Source organism: Ambystoma mexicanum, chromosome 10, assembly GCF_040938575.1.
Source record: "Ambystoma mexicanum isolate Mex_15411 chromosome 10, UKY_AmexF1_1, whole genome shotgun sequence".
NCBI classification, from domain to species: domain Eukaryota; kingdom Metazoa; phylum Chordata; class Amphibia; order Caudata; family Ambystomatidae; genus Ambystoma; species Ambystoma mexicanum.
In genome coordinates, this window is record NC_090932.1 from 1174703018 (window position 1) to 1174723887 (window position 20870).

Sequence of the window (20870 nt, forward strand, 5' to 3'; positions counted from 1 at the left end):
TTTGGTCTGTCTTTCCCCTTGTTTGTGGCATGTTTTAGGCACCTCGCTAGTGCAGGATATGAAGGCATGCTTGGAAGGCTCTGGCACAGAGTTCTGCGACATCACTTTGCTGTTGGACGGTCACCCTAGACCTGCACACAAGGCCATTCTCGCAGCTCGGTCCAGGTATGCATAGGCGTGTATCTGTACAATTTAATCCTATATTTAAACTGAAATGGCCACATTAATCAAGCTATTCTGTTCAGATCAACATTGGTGATTATGAGCCGTTATGGAGGTGTGAGACTTCTTTGTGTCTGTGAGCTTCGTTATCTATATCAATTTGTTTCAGATGTAACATACATGACATGCTGTGATCACATCAGAAGGCTGATCATATGACTATTTTTGTATTTATACATTTGCTTAAAATACTTGAATATGTTGCCATCCTTTATGGTAATTCCTCCAAAAAAGGAGTCTTAGTAGGGTTTTTCTGTCCCAACCTTCAGTGGACCTGCATGGTTTCCTCAACAGTTAGACCATCTTTCACTGGTGTATTAAGATTAAGTTCAATTACAAGGTGTGTGTCAGTCTGTCTGAAAGGGAAACCACCCACACGTTATATAGACACTGTACTAAATGTGTCACTCTGTTGCTGTGTGAAAATGGGAAGGAAAGAGGGAACAGAATGGTTTCATTGTATTTCGGGCTTTATAAATAGGAATGCAAACCAGCAGTTTCACCAATACAGACATCAGAAATGACCGTGAAGAGGGATGGGGAAGTCTACCCCCACCTCGGCCTCCTACAAAATTCATGACCCGGAAGAAGGCCAGAAAACCTTGCAATCACCCATTCTATTTTGGACGAATCCCCAAAGGGCTGATGATTGACAAGTATGTCGAGAGGTACCCCCTCAGCCAGTCCTACAGACCAGGTGCAATACAAATATACCCCAGAGTGGACGAGGGGCCGCAAGCTACAATTAAAGACACCTGAATCGACAGTCTTGATTAAAGCGTCAAGAATCCATTTTGCTGACGTCACCGGAGACACCACGACTTAGCAGCGTTCGACATGAAGCACACGTGCCATCCGCACTCCGGGACATAAACACCAACTCCAATACATGAAGAACACAAGCGTACAGTTCTATATACTGTCATTGCTTTGATTATTTTTATCATTAGCCAAGCGCAGCAATGCAGAAACCGCAAGATGCAACAGATCCTGAGCAAAGCTTGCAAATGCTTACATGCGAATAACCTCATGGAACTGCAGGAGCACCTATGGGACCTGACAGAAGCAAGTGTGACTATCCTATGGAGAATGTAGTATAGCACGAACACTGTAGAAGCTGCATTATAATGGTTTAGGAAATTTACAGCAGGCCACAAGTCTCTCAGCCAGAGCCAAGCTGAGCTGAATTCAGGCTGGACAAAGAGCAAAATGTGTGAGACAGTAGCCACTACCAAGGCCACAAGATACAGGTGACATTCTATTTCCTGAACGACAAAAGCACCAGCTGCAGTAAATACAAATAATTCCTCAGTATTCCGAGCTGCACAGCTCAAAATCATGGTCTCCGAACATGTGACCCGGCTGACGCAGACAATGGACAGCGGCCAGCGCTGTGAAAGGGAGCCGATCTCAAGCTACCAGACAGAAGACTGCAACAAAGATGCTACAATGTGAGGCAAGTGTTGTCCCGGGCAAAAAGAGCACTCCCTAGATTAAGGTGGTACACACAAGTTACAATGCAGACACATAGTCATTCTTATTACCTTGAAGAGGTACACCAAGAGCTGAGAACCTTTGCAGATCCCAGGCCTGGGGATGTCGGCTATAGCCAATCACAGTTAATTATCCTAGCGGTGGGTAGCAACAAGCAAGAACCAATGGCAAGAACCTCACACTGCAACATATTTATAGATAGTGACTTGGGAATGGACCAGGCCAGCCACCTGACATGGGAGAGCCAGTAGAATAACACATAACAGTGACCAAATAGGTTATTAGGCTCCAGACAGCCAATCCTACATGTCAATAGGTTTTTGGAGAGAGGCCGAAGTAGTGACGGAGCAGTGACACAATTTTGTATCACGTCACAGATTTCTTCTGTCGCTGTGCTGATCCCTGTTGATTCTGTCTGTAATAAACCACAGTTTGAACTTGCCATTTGACAGAGTCCTCCGTTAGTCCTGTGGAAGGTGTTGGGCCTTCCGAGAGACCGCAAACTCCTAGTGGCCTTCTGGGAGTTTGTCCCAACACCAGCTTTAGTCCCTGAACAATTGCCCAGCCAGAATCACAGGTACGTAAGCAGTTCTACTTATATCAAAGGTTTCATCGTAGGCTAACATAGGGCAAAGCCAAAAGGCAAGTGTAGTTATTGTGCTACAAATTGGTAAGTAAATACTCTGCTTTCCAGAGAAAAAGGGGTGCAGCCACCAATTTGGGAAATCACTGTGACCACACAGCAGGTTCCTACATCCAGGTTCTACCACCAAAGACAGGGGCAGGGATAGCTGCAAGCATGGTGTTTGCACCGTGTGGAGATTTATGTGGTTCATCAGTGGGTCTAAAAGGGTATAGAAGCACACCTAGGAGACCCCAGTTGAGGAAGACCAGTGACTTCAGGTAAGTCAGCAGACTTAGAGAAGACTTCTCACATTGTCGTTTGCATTGAAGAAGGCCCATGGTCGCAGTTGCAGTGGCGTGTATCGGAGTCAGGATTGAGTCCTGCTGGCAGCACTTCCGGGCTCTGTCACGGATGGTGCCTGCAGCTGGACCGCTGTATCCTTAAGAAGGAATGTCTCTTCTTGGTGTACCACAGGAGAAGGACAGACTATGCATTTGGCAGTGGACAGTCTTCACGTGGGCCAACAAGGACCTGCTAGCAACGAGGAGTCCGAAATTCAGCTTTGGTGAAGCAACTTACCCTGGAGGCCAGGAGCAGCAGCAGGGTCATGAAGATGATGTTCCTCAATGGTGCTGCACAGGGATAAGCAGGTATAGCAAATCGGGGTCCAGCTACAATGTGGGGGTCCCCTCTCAGAATGTGCAGGCCTTCTGGACTGGAACAGATTTGCATGTTCTCTGAGAGACGGGAGCACACAAACGAAGAGCAGGATGAAGAACCAGTTGTACCCACTGGCTCAAGGGAGGGAGACAACTTTGATAGGCTTCTCCTCATTGAGAGAGAGATGATGTACCTTATGGGGAGTTGGCTTGGCCAGTGGCCGTTTTAGGAGGAGCCCCAGCATCCTTCAAGGTCCTCTCTGTACTTCAGATAGGAGTTCCAGTGTTCAGCTGAACAATGACTCCTAGACTTACCTAAATACACAAAAATGCTGTGCTGGGGATGACTCCAGTAAACCTATCGGCAAGCCTGCATTATTCTGACTGTGAGTGGTCATCCGATCCTGGATAACCAGCTCAGAAGCACTTGTGTCACTCAAGGTGAGGATGTGAATTGGGATCTTTGGGACCTAAACCAGTCTTTATTATTTATGGTTGTTTCCTACCCTTGAAAAGGAGGGTGATGACCAACAGACAGTGGTCTGTAGAGACAGGGCTTAAACAACAAGATATCATTTTGGCCATTGTAGTTGCCAAAAGGCACCTTTGCAGTAAACAAAGGTGCACAGTAGTACACTGCCAGCAGCCTTTCAGGGACTCGCTCACAAATGAGTGAGAAACATATCTTACAGAAAAATAAATGTGGGAAAGGGTTCCACTGCACTAGCCTCATTGGGGAGGTAGTAGTGCTACATAAAAAGGTAGAAATGGGGGACAGAGTCCCCCTTTAGTAGTAGCCTTAGGACAGACCAGAACTTTCCCAAGAAGTGAGTTACAGTGGCATGTAAGGTGGAAAAGGTACCTTACGTACCAAAAAGAGTAGAAAAAGAACAAAAGAGCCAGCAGATATGCTGGAGAACTCCATGACTGAAGCTTAAGAGACAAAATGGAAAATCTTTCCTAACCGGGCAGTAGAAAGTTATGCTGCTGATATCCGTTTGAGTTCATGTAGTCCTGCTAAGCAGTGATAGGACTCCTGTCTGCTTTTTTTTATTTTGGGCTAAGCGACACCTATAAGCCAAAACTGTTGTAATTGAAATAAGTGGAGATGAGAAATGAGGGCTTGTAAGGCTTTCAAATGGAGAGGACATATGAGGATGAACACATAGTCTGTAGGTGTTGTTTGGTTATGTGTCCACCCATTTGTAGATTAAATCTATGTGAATTCCACCCATTCCCGCCCAAAACCACACCCCTTTTGCACTTTTTCCTTGCATTTGTATTGTGGGCTGAATTTGGCAGCCATTTTTACTTCCAAAATGGTGGCGCTAAATGTTCATGTTTTTCTTTTCTTCTTTTTGGCAGGGGTTTCATACATTGCATCTTTCTTTAGTCTTTCATTTTTCTTTTTACATTTGATCACACTGTTTGGGTTCAGTGTCACAGAGCCGTGCTGCGTTGTGCCATATGTAGGCAACTGTTTGTTTTTAGTCCATCAACACTATCCATGCACGGACGAGCGGCATCACCATCAACAGTGATGCCCGCACCATCACAGCCTTTTTTCTCGGTCGGTGGTGGTCGCTCTCCCCAGTCTTGGGGATGTGATCAAAGGGGAGGAGTGCTTGGTGATGCTGTGGCTCACTGTAGGGCGGGCGGAGGACAGCTGCCACTGCAGATAGCCTGGCCAGTGTCCGCACAGTCTCCACTTTCTGTAGCGTTGCACCAGAGGACAGCCACCCCCTGGGGGCTCCACCTGAGCAGCAGGAGTTCTGCTCCAGTCGCCAGCGAAGTAAAGTACGCACAGAGACACAGCAAGCACATCTAACTTTTCTGTATGTATTAGTGCAGACTTTTTTAATGTAGCACCATATAGCGCCCTACTTGTAACAGCCTCCTTATAGAGCTCTGCTGTGCCCAATGCCTCTCCATTACACCCTGTAGTGTATCATTCACCTCTACTGTGCCACCATTACTTAGCCTTTCCTCCATTTTGCACCCCAGTATTTCCTGCACCCTCATTGTTTATCCTGTGCCTATATGACCTGGAAACATCTGTCTTTGCGTAGTGACTCTTGTCACCTGCACCACATTATACCACCTATCTTATGCACACCCTGCTTACCCTTCTGTACCTTCTTCTATCACAGTTCTATACCTGGTCCAACCATGGCACAGAGTGGTTTGGAGATCAGCCTGGATTCACAGGGCAGTAGCAGCGCTGGGGATATGCTCATTCGCTCCACAAACACTGAAGGCGGCTGAAGGGATAAGCAAACCCAGACCCCTCAGGAGAGGCAGAAAGAGGCAACTGTGTTGATGCACATCTATCCAGCACTGCCAGCCAATAAGCCTGTTACTGGTGAGGAGACAAGTTAATTGCACTTCTTCCCCAAGAGAAGGGGACAAGAAAATTACTACACAAAAGCCCAAACTATAAGCATTGCCAATGCTTGTCTTTGTATGCTGCCTACGGTATCAGACAGTATGCAGCTTTTTCACAGGAGTCTAGCCAAGATGCATGGTGGAGTCTCTGTCCGACTTTCTTCTTTAATTTAATTTCTGTGGTGGGGTGGGGGCTATGCAGAGTTAACCTGTGATTATGGACTTTCTTGAGAGGGATATAGCATCTAAGTAATTTAGGTTAGGGGTACAACCTTACATCAGTGGCTGTTGCATCATATGACAAAAATAAGTCGGCTTGTCTTGAAAGTTTAACTTTTAGCTATTTTTAGTGGTGTGCTAAGGTTGTTCTAGACCTTTGAGCATTGTAAAACCCTACTCTTGGTTCTTACTGTGACTTTGCATGCCAGATCAGGGGCACATCCTAGCAGGCATGTAATGCAAGCTATCCTTCTGCAGGAACTGTAGACCCTGCTTATAGTAAACCGTGTGCATAGGTCCTTGAATTTAATTGTAGATTTTTTGATTTTTTTAGGCAAGTCTCGTGTATCTGGGTTTGAGGTGACGCCTGGACACTTGGTTGTGAGGTTTTTGGAAAGGCCACTATAAATTATATTTCAGTAATCAAGTTTGAAGTACTGTATTTCATGACCATTTTTCATTAATGTTCCTTTTTCATCGGCCACATCTGCCTTTTCTCAGACACATGTTGCCACTATTTTGTCCCAGTTTATTCCATCTACAAGGTGGATACAGCTTTATGACACACTGTTTATCATTTCACGACTAGGTGGCTCCTTGTCATTCATCAGAGGTTGAAGCTGTCATGATCACTGTTTCCAAGGAGCCAGGACCAGCCCAACGTCCTTGGAAGCAGGCCCCTAACCCTAATCCTAGGCACCAGCCGGTCCCTACTGGGACCTTTTGGACCCTGTCCTGGCGCCGGTGGCACCAGGCTCATCAAAACCATCGGTCCCGGCACTGGAAGCGCCGGGCTCATAATTGGTGTGAAAGTGCTTGGGTGGACTTACCTGCGGCAGACCATGCTGCTTACTTACCAGCCACTTAGAAGCCCTCTGTGAACAGGAACTACTTTCTTACCTGGGTGGGGCAGCTCCACTCCCTGGATACAGCACTGGAACTCTTCTGGAAACTGGAACTCTTTTCTTACCTAGGCGGGGCCGTGGAAGAAGACGCCTCATCACTCCAAGGCTATTTAAACCACACCCGATAGATGAAACGTGCTTCGCGTTATTCTGCATCTGCAGCAGAACGCTCACTGAGTCTGTTCCAGCCTTTCCTCTTTCGATCCTGAACCTGCAAGAATTATACTTACCATTCCTGTATCCAGTCAACATCAGCACCTGCAAAAGACAAGAAACAACAGGTTAGCAAGACGAACTTTACACACAGTGCTTTCTCACCTGATCCATCAGCAGCGGCCGTGTCTTCACGCTGCACCTTCGCCTGCAAAGACAAAAGCATTGTTCTACTTACCAGCACGCCGTGAATTCCGGATTTTTTCATTCTGCATCGCCGCCTGTGAAGACAAAGTTTAGTTAGCATTCCGCTGACTCCGGCGCTGCAAACCAACATCTGAAAGACAAAAGAAAAAGACATTAAGCAGGTATTTACTCACGCCCATCGCGCTCGTCGCAATAAAACGCCTGCGAATACTCCGGCGTCTCTTTAACACGAACTAAGCTGCAAGGAAAGAGACAGTTAGAGCGCTTGCCATACTTACGAATTTCCAGGCGCTTTACTACATCTTCCATCCCAAGAGTCCTGCAATACATAAGGGAAAAGCATTATACAGAGTCTTCTATATTAACGTGCCACGCATTTAAAGACTATAAAGACAAAAGGTGTCCAGAAACTCACCGCTCGTGCAGATAACGACGGTAACCATCCTCTGAATTCAAGAGGCCAATGTTTCACCAGTGAAGGAACTGGCAACGGCACCCTGCACCAGACGCAGATGGAGAGCCCAGCATTCACCTATCTAAGGTGAGCACGTTGACCTGGGGGGGCTCTACAGAAAAGCTGGTAAGAGAGAGAGAGAGAGAGGGACATTCAACAACCCAGGCCATTAACCCCCATATTCTTTCACCTGCAGAAACCTCACTCTTCGAGTTCTACACACAGTGCGAAGAGGTTCGACCCCAGAAGCCAATCGAGTCCTGCACATCACTTTTCGAGTCACAGACACCCTCCTGCCAAGACCCGCGCCTCCGTGGGAATCAGGTGAGCGTTACAGAAGCACCCACAACTGCATGTGTTGTTCCTGACTACAAAATCATTACAAACAGGAGGACAATGTGGCATAGGCGTCCTTTGAAGCACATGGGCATTCAGGTGCCTTTGTTCCCTGTACCATCAGTGGACGTAGGAATGTTCACCTACCTAGTTTACCCTTAAAAAAACACTATATTAAATGCCAAGGAGAAACAAGTTAGCGAATTTGTAAAAAGTACTGCTAACAAAAAGACAGAGAGGTTAAGAAAGGATATCCATAATGTTACTAAGGAATCTGTGTGTCCATACCTCAGTCTAGATTATACTAGACCAGTATACTGTTATGACCACAATAGTCAGAGGTTAGGTCAAAATCAATACACAAAGAGGGTGACTCTGATTCATCTTCTGATGAAGGGGACACAGGACATTGCAGAGGGACTGGAGGTTATCGACCCAATCAAAGCCTGGGGGGACAGGTGGGAGGGGCGAGGAAATGTAAGGGGAAGAAGCAGGGGTGATTATACGCAACTGAACTATACACATCACTATTTTCAGCCTCAGAATTACACTCTACAGGGCTATCCCCTTCAAAATTATCCACATCAGGATCTTCCTTTTCCTCCCACCGATCAGGGTCCTACACCTATGCCCAGATATTTTGAAACCCAGAGGAAGGCCTACAGACGTTAGATAAACCTTCGACTATATTCAACATTTCAGAAAAATATTGACAGCCGAAGATCTTAATGTACTAGAAAAAGGTTTCTCCTTCATTCCGATGACAAACCCCAGCACAATGGATGCTGAAATAGAGCTCAGAAATAAATGAGATCCCAGAGATTGAAGGTACCACCCCTTTTACGCCAAAGTCTACATTTACTCCATCAATACCGATGATTTCTAAAGAGACGGCCACATTCGAGAAGGCTCTGTTGAAAGAATTCCACCAAATATATGATCAATACGGTGATCATAAACATAATTCTAGTTTTAATTTCACCAAGAGAGAGTGGGAACACCTTCTACTATTACAGGATGACCAGTCTGGTGTGATTAAAAAGGCAGAAAAGGTGGAGGGGTTGTTGTTTGGGATGTGGTTAAATATGAATCTGAAATTATGAGGCAATTAAATAATGCTGACTTTTACTTGAAATTAGGAGGTGACCCGACGAGTGCAATACAAAATGAGATTGTTGACATTTTTTAAAGCGTTCTAGAGGCTCCTTACTTTAAAAGAATTTCAGTTTTGGACTCCTGATAATGTCAGGACCCTGTAGTTTTATCTATTGCCCATAGTCCACAAGGACTCCCTCAATCCTCCCAGCAGACCCATAGTATCACTATGTGGTTCTATTTTAGAACCTATTCGGCAATTCTTAGACTTCTTTCTGAAACTGTTGGCGGCAAAATCTTATTTGGCCGCCACACCGAATGTTATTAATCAAGTAAAAGAAATATAATTTGCCTCCTAATACTGTTGTTCTCATCACTTTGGATGTAGAATTTCTCTACTCCACCAATATTCCACAGAGAGAGTGTTTGAGTGAATTCATTGTTAAGCTATTTGAGGTAGCTGTAACTAAAAACGTCTTTCGCTTTAAAACCATATATTACATGCAAATAAATTAGCCACCGATGGGGGCGGCTTTCATCCCCTAATTTTGACACCTTTTTTTGTGAAAATTTGAACAGCTTTTTATTTTGGTGGATACTAATCCAAGACAAGCATTGAACTGTTATGAACATTATATAGATGATGTTGTTATCATTTGGGACAGTAAAGGAGATTATAATCTTTTTCTAGAGTGGATTAATTCCCTTAATTCTAATTTACAGTTCACCATGCAATTTGACAATAGAGAGATGGCATACTTGGATCTGGTTATCAAAGAAGATTGTGGTCATTTAATTGTGGGTTTATTTCGTAAGGAATCCGACAGGAATACTATTTTGAGGTGTGATCATTTTCATTCTCAAGCCCTTCGAAATAACATTACATATGACCAATTCCGTAGGGCCAGACAGAATTGCACGGATTTAGAATATTTTACCACTCAGTCGAATACAATGCAGGCTAGTTTATCTGAAAGCGTTTACCCAGCCAGATTACTTAAACAATCTAAAAAAAGAGCAAGAAACCAGCCCAGAGAGAATCTTTTGAATAAAAATGGAAGATCAAATAGACGCAATACCCGACAAGCAAGTATGTGCCATGACATACAGCACACACCATAATGAGATAAGAAAGGTAATCTCTAGACATTGGAATTTACTTCAGTAAAATAATCCTACATTAGAACGTCCTATGTTTGCATTTAAAAAAGGAAAGAACTTAAAGGAATGACTATCACATCCAGACAGAGGGTCTAAAGTGAGAGCACCGACCATTACATCCATGTGGGGGATGACGCCACTTTTGGGTCACTTCCCATGCAGGATGCGTAGCAATTGTGGTTCTACATCTGCATGCAGTTCTATTGTAGTCAATCCCAAAATATGGACTTTGAAAAGTCATACGACATGTAATAGTAATAATGTCCTATATGGTATTACATTTCCATGTAACTAGACTTACGTTGGAAAAATATCCAGAGCAGTTAAACTCAGGATTACTGAACATTAGTACCCGGCGCGTGCTGTACACCGCAATTACTATGTGTGGATTGGCTCTTTTCCAAGCCATACCACACGGTATTCCCGTGTACGTTAGTGCGTGCTGGGTACTCAGTTCCCGGCGAGGGGCGTGGCAGCCCCTTAGCCAATGAGGAGGCTCGAAACGGGGCAATCCCCGCTCCGAGCCTCCCATGGCTGGAGGCTTCCTTCGTCCCCTGCCGGGGGCTCGGGTAAAAAAAAAATTCCTCCACCCCTGTCCCCTGCAAACTATCCCTTCCCCACCCCCCCCCCACCCAACCCCACTTACCTTCTTTTTTCTTCTGTTTTTGGGAGCGAACGCGCTGGAAACACTTCTGTTCACAGCGCGTCCGCTCCCGATGGCCACCATGGAAAGGGAAAACATACTACGTTTTCCCTTTCCCGGTGGCCATTTTTCGAAACAGATAGAAATGCCATTAGTACCCAGGTCTAACGGGCCGGGGTACTAATGGCTATAAAACCATCAGCGGCGGGCCAATACCGTCCACAGTAATGCCCCCGGGGCTTCGTTAAGGCCCTCGCTACACTCGGACCTTTAACTACAACCCCGGGGGCTTTACCCTGGGTGGTATTGGCCTGCCGCCTCAGGTCTTATTGCCACATAAATCCATGATAAGAACACAGAATTTAACGTCACCTATAGTTGCACATTATTTAACAGAAAAACATGTACCTGAAGAATTCAAATGGTGGGCTATTGGCCAGGTATGGGATAGCGATGGCCATAATACAACAGTTAAACTTTCACAAAGAGAACAGTGGTGGCTCTTGAAAGGCAAGAATTAATGTAGTAACCCTGTGGGAGACTACACAACACTTGTCCTTTTGGTATTCGGTAACGCACCTTTTGGTATAGGCCTGTACTACACAAGTTGGTAGTGTTACTGAGCAGCCAGGCTCATCTCAAGAGGGGTAAATGTGAGCTGTAGAAATGTAGCAATGACATTCACAAATACAAGTAACACTTACACTCAAGGTTTTAGTTATAAATAGTTATTTATGTATTTACATCAGTTTTTAAATCAGCATTCTTTAAAAAGGGCAATATATGTAACAATCAAATATACTTTTAAAATACTTTTCAAGAATCAGAATAAAGCTAGTAGATACTCATGCTTTTTACACACTTCTTACACCTGGAGTTGACTTCATTCACAGTAATGGCATTTATGCATCCTTAGTACACTTTGCAGATTCTGAGGTTTGCAGAAAGGAAAGGTTAAAGGAAGGAAAAGTTTAAACAGGTTCTCAGGGCATGCGTGTATACTTAAATCTTCCAATGAAGTCAAGACAAAACCTTTCCCAGCAATAATAGTTTAAAACCAAGTTATCACCTCTGAGGGACAGAAAATATCAAAGTCAATGGACTAGAAGAGTCTGCAGGGAGCCAAGACAGCCGAAGTCAATTGGAGCACAGTCTATGGAGCTGAGTCACGTCTTACTTAAGAAAAGTCTTGCACAAAGTTCGAGTTTTTGTAGAAAATCACTGTAGGGTCACAAGCTGTTGCGCTTGTGGTGGTTAGAGCTGGAATCAACTCTAGCAAAACAATAGCTACTGCAAGTCTCAACTGAGAAGAGCAAAGCTAAAGACACTGAGGTAGGTGCCCCAAGTCTGAACAGTACCTCTGGTTAGAAGAAGAGTGGTCGAGCTGGCTTCTGTCGTGTTGCAGCGATGCAGATCCTGGGTTCCTGAGCCTCAGTCGTGGGGACAAGAGGGAGGACGCCTGAAGGACTCCTGCAGCAGCAATTTGGAGGTTGGCGGCAGCTATGGGCTCTTTTCGGATCAGTGGCACTTTGCGGTTTCAGCGCGCAGTAAAGAGCACCACTGCGGATCTTGGATACCGGTTGGGCTTCATTCACTCCTTGAGTCCTGCCGTCTGGTGAGGGGACTTGCCCTCTGGTCCTGCTGCTTCTGGAGTGTCCTGGCGCGACTCCTGGAGCTTCTGGCCGGATCACAGACTTTGCACCCGACTACAGATTTCTCGACCCTGGCACTCGGTTACTGCAGCAGCAAAGAAGTACAGCCAGTCGGGGAAGAGGGGCCACTGGAGTTCGTCTCAGGGTTAGTTGGTCCCACTAACCCAAGGGACGAAGTCGTCCCTTCCGGAGCTTCTCTTGTGGATCAGAAAAAGGAGTTTCAGCACAGCAGCAGTGCTTCACCGGGTAAATTTAAAGGTTCGGGAGGCTGCAGATAGCTTTGTTCACGGTTTCTTAGTCGGGTGTTCTTCCCAGTGGTCAACTCTGCCTCTAGTCCCAAAACCCTCTCCTTTTAAGCAGGTTTCGCCCATTCATGCACAGCCTAGTATGTCAATCAAACAGCAGGGTGGTTTTCCTGAAAGGACAGCCAGCCAATCAGGACGTGGTGCATTCAGGCATTCCTAAAGACAAAGGACTGGGGAGTTTGGGAACCTCCCTCACTTCCTGCCCTTCCAGACACACCGGAGCCAGAGGCGGATTTCCATACTGAAGCCTGCCAAAGACAAAACGAACAAAGGGCTCAAACCTGGCTTGCCGAGCAGAGTAAAACCCAAGAAAGACCTCACAAACAGAAAATGGCAAAAAAAAGAAGACCGGGCCATTTTGACAAAATGGTCACCCACGGGTGCTATACTGCCGCTGAGGAATTAGCCTGCGGTAGAAAAGCACAATGGTAGGATAATTACACCACTGCCACCAGCCATTTAAAGTAGTGAGGGTAACATACAAAAATGTTACATGAGGAAGGCCACCAGGGGGCGCACAGGCAATGGCTGCCTGAGTGCGTAGCTCCCGCCGAGGCACGGGTAACCCACGGGATTGAGCCCCCCCCGATACCCCCCCGCGAGCACAACTGGGGCGACCGACTTGGCGCCCCCCCTGGCCCCCCATCGAGAGAAAGAACGGAGCGCGAGCTCCCCAGGGAGCCGGAGCGCGGAGCCCGTGGAGCCGGGAAGGGAGACGCAGCAGGAAAGGAGCGGCCTCGGGACCGCGAGCAAGGCGGTCTCACCCCGGGCGCGCACGGCACCCGAGCCCGACGGACCTTCGCTCCCCCCATCAGTACCCCCCCCCCCCCCCCCCCGGGTGCGGAAGACGACCCGGCCGTGGACCGAGCCCCCGGGACTTCGGGGACGTGGCAGTGGGGCGGCCCGCTCCGCCCCTCCCCCAGCGGCCCAGAGCGAAGAGCGCTGGGGCGGCCCGCGCGGCCCGCTCGGTGAAGAGACGGCATCAGGGGGAGCGGAGCGGGGCTCCCGGGAAACGGCATCCACCCCCCCCCCGAAAGTGAAGAGAAGGAGCGGGGCGGCACCCCCCCCCCCCGACAGCGAAGACCAGGTCGGCGGAGGAGGCGGCACCCGGGGGCCTGGAGCGGTGCCCCCGGGGACTCGGAGCCCTCCCCCATCCGGGAGTGAAGGATAGGAGAGGGGCAGCTCCCCCCCTCCCCACCAGCGCCGGAGCCCAGCACAGCAGAACAAGGGGGGCCCCGGCGGGCCGGGACTCACCCCCCCACAGGTGAGCGCCCCGAGCGGGGCAGAACCCCCAAAAGCAAAAAGACCAAAGGCGGGGTCCGGGGACCAGGGCCCCCCCCCGGAGACAACAAGGCCCGAAGCGGGGGCGACCAGGGTGAGAGGCCCCCGCCAGCAGTTGGTGGGGCGTGTGCCCGCCCGGGGGTGCCCCCCCCAGGACTCACGGAGCGAGCCACAACGTCCCCCCCCTTTATTTGGATTGGAAGGTTGGGCCCCCTTGATCCACCCCACCCCAGGAGACCGGAGGAGGCCCCAGAAGACCACGAGGCACTCGAAAAGGGTGTGAGGCCCCTGCCTGAGAACAGGTGGGGCGTGTGCCCGCCCCCCCGGACCTTGCCACCCCATTTGGGTCACAACCCAAGCAAGGAAGGACGGACCAGTAGGGGACCCCCCGCCCCCCGTCGGGGCTGCGGGGACCTAGACGACAGGACACAGGGAAGACCCACATGAGCTGGAGGGAAGCCTTGCAGAGATACCGCTTCCGGGGAGTTGAAAGAGGTGACAAAGGTTCAACCCGCGAAGGAACCATGACCCAATCGGGGGAAGCTTCCCCCTCCTCGGCGGCAATGGAAAGGGGCTTTGCCTCGATCCTACAGGAAATAAGGGACATGCGCTCCGACATTGCCCAAAAATTTGAAAAAATGGACCAGAGGGTGGACAAAATTGAGGACAGGCTCCTACAGGTCGAGTCCAACCAATCCTCCATAGCAGTCCAAGACATACAATATAGCATGAGGTTGGAAGCCCTGAGAGGAGGGACGAGGAGAGGGCCCGGCAGATGGACGATTTCGAAAACAGGGAGAGGAGGAACAACCTCAGAATCTTTGGGGTGCCCGAAATAGAGGGGGAAACGGAGAGGGACGTCACCCGAGCAGTACGAGACATCATTACTCTCCTGTTCACGGAGGAAATGACAACTGAGCCAACTTTTGACAGGGTGCACAGGGCGGGGGGCAGGGCCGGGGCCCCCCGGTCGATCCTGGTCCGGTTTCACTACTACTCAGAGAAGACGAAGGTGTTGGAGGAGGCAAGAAAGGCCAGGGAAATCACTTATAACAACGCACAAGTCTCGATATACCAAGACCTCTCCGCCTACACGCTGGCCAGGCGTAGGATGTGCCGCCCTCTCACACAGGTGCTTAAGGAAAAGGGAGTGCGCTACAGATGGGGCTACGCCTTCTCCCTGACCTTCGAATACATGGGCCAAAGATCAACCCTGATCACGGAAGAGGACATAAGGGGAGCCATACAAGAATACGCAGTGGACACGAACCCCCGGAGGGGCCCATCGGGGCCAGAGCACGGGCGACCCGGAGGCCCTGGCCCGCCTGGCGAGAGGAGAAAACGCACCGGCGCGAGGAAATTCAGGAAAATGAACACCCCCTCCCCTTCAAAGGACGGAGAACGTAACGACTCCGGGGACTGAGCACGGGGGCACCTCGGTGTGCCCTGGTCGGAGGGACGCAGACTCAGAGGATTCACTACTATCAAAGTCCCTACGACCTGCAAGTAGGTGGGGTCCGCAGAGGGGTCATAGCCGCGGGATATCTTAGGGGGCTCAAGGAGATGAGCTTCTAATGCAGATTGCCTGGCCGAGGTGGGCAGGCTGGTGGTTCGGCCAAAAGCCAGCGATGGCAGAACTATTTGGCTGGACGCCGGGGCGGGGGGTGGGGGGGATCACGGGAGTTGGGGAAGTTCAGTTACGGTTTGGGGAAGGGGGCAGTTGGGGTTTCGTATCAAGCCCACCCGGGGGGAGGGCGCGGGAGGAAAAGGGGAACACAGAGTCGAAATAACGGAGCACACGGGGAAGAGCGTAGGGGAGGAGCTGACCGAGAGAGAGAAAAATAGTGACTATGGCTGACGGGCTGCCCGCCCTGGGAGTGGGCTCACTTAATGTCCGTGGGTTAAACACCCCCACCAAGAGGTCCTTGCTCTGCAGGGAATTTAGAAGGGCACACCTGGATTTTCTCTTCGTTCAAGAGACTCACTGGCCACAGGGGAAGGAGCCCAAAATGCGGGGAGGGGGAATTGGCGAGGTCCACACTGCATCCCACAAGTGCAAAAAAAGAGGGGTCGCCATCCTGGTAGCGAAACACGTGGGCTTCGAGAAAGAAGCCACGCTGAAAGACCCGGGGGGCCGATACCTGCTGGTGCGGGGGTCCCTGCAGGGGGCCCCACTGACCCTAGCGGCCATCTATGCCCCAAACGAAGGCCAAGCCCAGTTCTGGGAGGAGGTGGGGGACAAACTCAAATATTTCATCCACGGCACGGTGGTGGTGGGGGGGGACTTCAACATGGTTCTAGACCCCACCCTGGACAGGAAACTAGCAGGCCCGCATTCCTCTAGGGCTGCGGACGAGACCATGGCGCGCACCTTCCAAAAAGTCAACCTAGAATTGGGCCTGTTGGACACGATCCCCCTCCCTAGAACAGACTCCCCCTCCTTTACATATTACTCAGCCATCCACACGTCGTTCTCCAGGATAGACTACATCCTGGTAGACGAGACCCTACGTCCATTTGTCTCGGGCCACAGGGTAGACCCCGTCCCCTGGTCTGATCACGACTTGGTCCGAGCTACAATAGCAAGGGGAGGTTTACACGAACGCAGAGGGAGATGGAAGTGCAACGACTCCCTGTTAAAGGACGAAGTCCTATCCCAGGAGGTCCTCGAGGCCATCACGGAATTTTTTGAGCTTAATGACAACGGGGAGGTGGGTCCACATACCCTCTGGGACGCCTTTAAGGCAGCCATACGGGGAACCCTGATTAAAATAGGAGCCCAGAAAAAAAGGCAAAGGGAGGGCCAGGAAAGGTACCTCAGGGAGAAAATCGCCCTACTTCAACCGGGGGGTCTCCCCACAGTTCCCCTAGACAACGAGCAGGTGACCGCATTGGACGACTACAGACTCCAATTGAAGGATCTCCTCCTCCACAAGACGGAGAGGAGTCTCCAACTGGTTAAACAAAAGTACTATGAAAAAGGGGACAGGGCGGACAGGATTCTGGCTTGGAAACTGAGGGAGGTGCAGAAAAGCCGATTAGTGAAAGAGGTTAAGGACGAGGGGGGAAAGGTAGGCCACGACACACCCCACATTGGCGAAGCCTTCCGCCGATATTATGAGAAATTATATTCGTCCGAGTACAATGGGGAGGAGGCGGAGATGGTGGGGTTCCTGAATTCAATCCAGATCCCGGCCCTGTCCAGGGAGATAGCGGAGGGGTTGGAGGGCCCGGTGACCGAGGACGAGGTAGAGCGTGCGATTGGAGGAATGAAGGTGGGCACTTCCCCGGGCGAGGACGGGTACTCTTGTCTACTTTTACAAAAGGTTCCGCTCGGCCCTCTCCCCCCATTTGGTAAAAGTGTTCAACGCGGTGCTGGAGGGGGGGTCTCTTCCGGACTCCATGATGGAGGCAATTATTGTGGTGCTCCCCAAGGACGGCAGGGACCCTAGGGAATGCTCCTCCTACCGACCCATCTCCCTGTTGAATGTTGACGTGAAGATTCTGGCCAAGGTGCTTGGGGGACGGTTGGAGGGGGTCTTGCCGAAATTGGTCCATGGCGACCAGGTAGGATTTATTAGGGGGAGACAGGGCTCAGATAACATCCGGAAGACCATAGACCTGATCCACTATGCCCAGAGGTCAGACCTGGATGCGAGCGTCCTGTCTCTAGACTCGGAAAAGGCGTTCGACAGGGTGGAGTGGAGATTCATGGAACTTACCCTCCAAAAAATGGGCTTTGGTCCACACATCAGGGATTGGGTGGCGGCTTTATATAGGGCCCCGAGGGCCAGGGTCCAAGTCAATGGTGGGTTGTCGGAGCCCTTCCCCCTGTCGCGGGGGACAAGACAGGGATGCCCGCTCTCCCCCCTAATCTATATCCTCTCCATGGAACCTCTAGCCATAGCAGTCAGAGCCCACACAGAGATTAAGGGGATTAAGAGGGGGGAGGTGGAATTTAAGCTCTCCCTGTTTGCGGACGACATCCTGGCTTACTTAGTAGACCCGAAATCCTCGCTCCCCCCGCTCCTCTCCTTGATGGCCACCTACGGGCGTCTCTCTGGTCTCAAGATCAACGCGTCCAAATCTGTCCTGCTCCCTATGAGAACCCGGGACCCGGGCTTGGACGCCCTCGCACGCCTGGAAGGAATATCGGTGGGAAAGGCATCCATTCGATACCTGGGAGTCCTCCTTACTCGGGACTTAACCAACCTAGCCCCTGCTAACTATGATCCCGTTGTGGCAGGAATCACGGCTGATTTGAGGAGGTGGAGGTCTATGATTCTGTCTTGGTACGGCCGCATGACGGCTGTGAAAATGAACATTCTCCCGCGACTTCTTTATCTTTTCACCGCCCTCCCATCTGTAGTTCCTGACCGGTCCTTCAGAGCCCTCCAGAATGCGGTGCGGGAATTCATATGGCAGGGTAAGACCCCGAGAACTGCTAATAGGGTCCTGACCTTACCGAGGGAGGAGGGAGGGTTTGGGTTACCAGACTTTCAACTCTATTTCCGGGCAGCCCAACTACGCGTCCTCCTAGAACATATGAGAGAGGGGATGGGCACTTACTGGTCATACCTGGAGGACATGGACGCCCACCCACTGAAGATTCGAGACCTCCTTTGGGCCCCTAGCAAGTTTATTCCAAACAGACTCAAATCCCACCCAACCCTGGGAGTCCTCTGGACGATCTGGAGGGAGGGTCCCCAGACGGCACACCTAACATCATGGCCATCACCGATGTCCTCTCTTTGGGGTCACCCCCTCAATCTGGGAAGCAGGGGGTTCCGCAACGCCCAGTTGTGGTCAGACATGGGAATGGAGTGGGCGGGGCAGATGTTCAGAGAAGGAGAATTCCGGCCATATGAGGAACTGAGGGACGCCCTCGGCCAGGGGTCCCTCTCCATATTTGAATACATTCGCCTGAAAGGAATTCTTTGTGACCAGGCCTGGGGCCAGAACCTGAAAAGACAACTGACCCCCTTCGAGAAGCTCCTGGACTCGGCATCCTCCAGGAAGGGTGCGGTGTCAGGGATGTACAAGCTACTGAACACGGTTAACCTAGGGGAGAGGAGGGGGTTCCGCTCGTTCTGGAACGACTTAGCGGGGGATGAGATCTCGGAGGACGCCTGGGCGAGAATATTTAAAATAGCCTTCCATGGGAACTTATTTACGGCAGACATGGAACACAACTTCAAGATTTTACAGGGGTGGCACAGAGAACCAATGAAGTTGGCTAAAATGTACACGGGAGTGTCCCCCGCGTGCCCAAGGGGATGTGGCCAGGTTGGTACGAGAGGGCACATGTGGTGGCACTGCCCGAAAGCCCAGGCATACTGGGAGAAGGTGAGGGGCTGGATCGCCGAAGTTTCTGATGAGCTTCTCCCCCAGAACCCCCTGACAATGCTGCTGGGCTTCCCTCCGGAGGACTCGGACATTCCCCGATACCCTAGGATGTGGGAGACAATGCTAAGGGCGGGAAGGGTAGCACTGGCCCAGAAATGGAAGAGCCCGGAGACCCCATCGAAGGAGAACTGGCTAAAAAAGGTAAAAAACATGTACCTGATGGATAAACTGACGGCAATGATGAACAATAATTTGGGCTCTTTCCACGCAAACTGGTACGAGGCACAGCAGACATGGGGTTGGGATGTGCACTGATCCTCAAGAGGGACAAGGAGCGGACAGGGCCCTCGGCCCGGGGGAGGATGGTAGTTCTTCAGCCAATTCTAATAGTTAATGCTCTCGCTCTTCCTGGGGCTCCAGACTCTCGGAGCTCACATAGTGGTTCCCCAGCAGAACGGCTCTATGAGGACTAAGTTTTTTGGTTTGTTCCTTTTTCGGGGGGGTGGGGATGTTTGGGGTGGGGGAGGGGGGGGGGTTTGGGCCTGTTACTTGCACAATCTGTGAAAATGTTCTGCGCCCTTTCGTTATATTATGAAAATGCCAATAAAACAAAGTTGAAAAAAAAAAAAATGTTACATGAGTAAGTAGGATAACTGGCTACTAGGTAACCCCCCAACCCCCCAGCACTCCACATAAGATGGTGTGTGCTGGACCTACAAAGAGAAAAGGTAAGTAAAGTCAATTTCACTTTACTATTCTTGAGAACAGCAGTTTATACAAGAAAAGGTATTTAAACCTTATGGGCAATCTAAAGGATTTCTCTGTGACACTGCACTGAAGGTGCTGTGTGTCACCATACCAAAAACCTATGGAGTTTGTCAGACTCGAAAAACCAAGGAAACACATATTCCAAATCAGGTCAAAACACATGTCCAACATATAGGGGGAGCTCTTCTGACTATGCCATGCCACACATTGTGATGATTTTATATGAATTGTTTCATTTGTATTTTGGAAAACATATTTTTAATATAAAATATATTAATAAATGAATTTTAATTGTGCATCTGCCTGCCACAACCCCTTGTCACTCCCTGAGCCCCAATTGGAATAATACAATTGCTGGTTCTTTCCGTGAGACATCATTTCTGTAGTTTATTAGAATTGCTCACCAGATGACTGCGAGGAAGCGGATACCCATCCTTTGGTTCTAGTCTACTCTTAATACAGTGAGATCCAGGATTTGATCCTAGTGAATGCCTCAACTGGGTAAAAACTTCATTGAAAGGGTGACCCCTCAATCAGCTGGGCATCAGTTTTCAATCTGCTCCACCAGTGTATTTTGTCATATATAGTGGGCACTATTAAGCATGCAGTATTTTGTTGTTATTCATCAATTATGTTTTGCTGTGCCCCCTGCATTTTTGTGGATTTTTTTTTAATCTAATTTGTTCTGGTGCTGGAAATGAGCATGGTATGATGGTGAATGATAGGGTGTCATCCAGTGGTAGGTGCAGAGTATTGCACATGTTGTTTTCAAAGTCCAAAAAGGGACGTCGTCTCGCTGTGTTTTTAATATTATCCCTAGTGTGGCATCTACTGTATTTATGATCCCTCACGCGTTGAGGTCCCTCAGATTGTTTTTTTCCACCATCATGGTCGGATGTTTTACTCTGAGTCTATGGCGCTGCTACTTTTCAGTTATTCATTATAACTTTAACTACTTTC

At 49.5% G+C, this 20870-nt stretch overlaps 1 protein-coding gene across 1 annotated transcript in view; it reads left to right on the plus strand.

The window, feature by feature from the left end:
* The window catches only part of LZTR1 (leucine zipper like post translational regulator 1), a 692494-nt gene that overhangs the window by 462364 nt on the left and 209260 nt on the right, over positions 1–20870 (plus strand). Inside the window, exon 16 of the mRNA XM_069619129.1 lies at positions 39–165. Coding sequence (XP_069475230.1) covers positions 39–165 — 127 coding nt within the window. The remainder of the gene's footprint in view (positions 1–38; positions 166–20870) is intronic.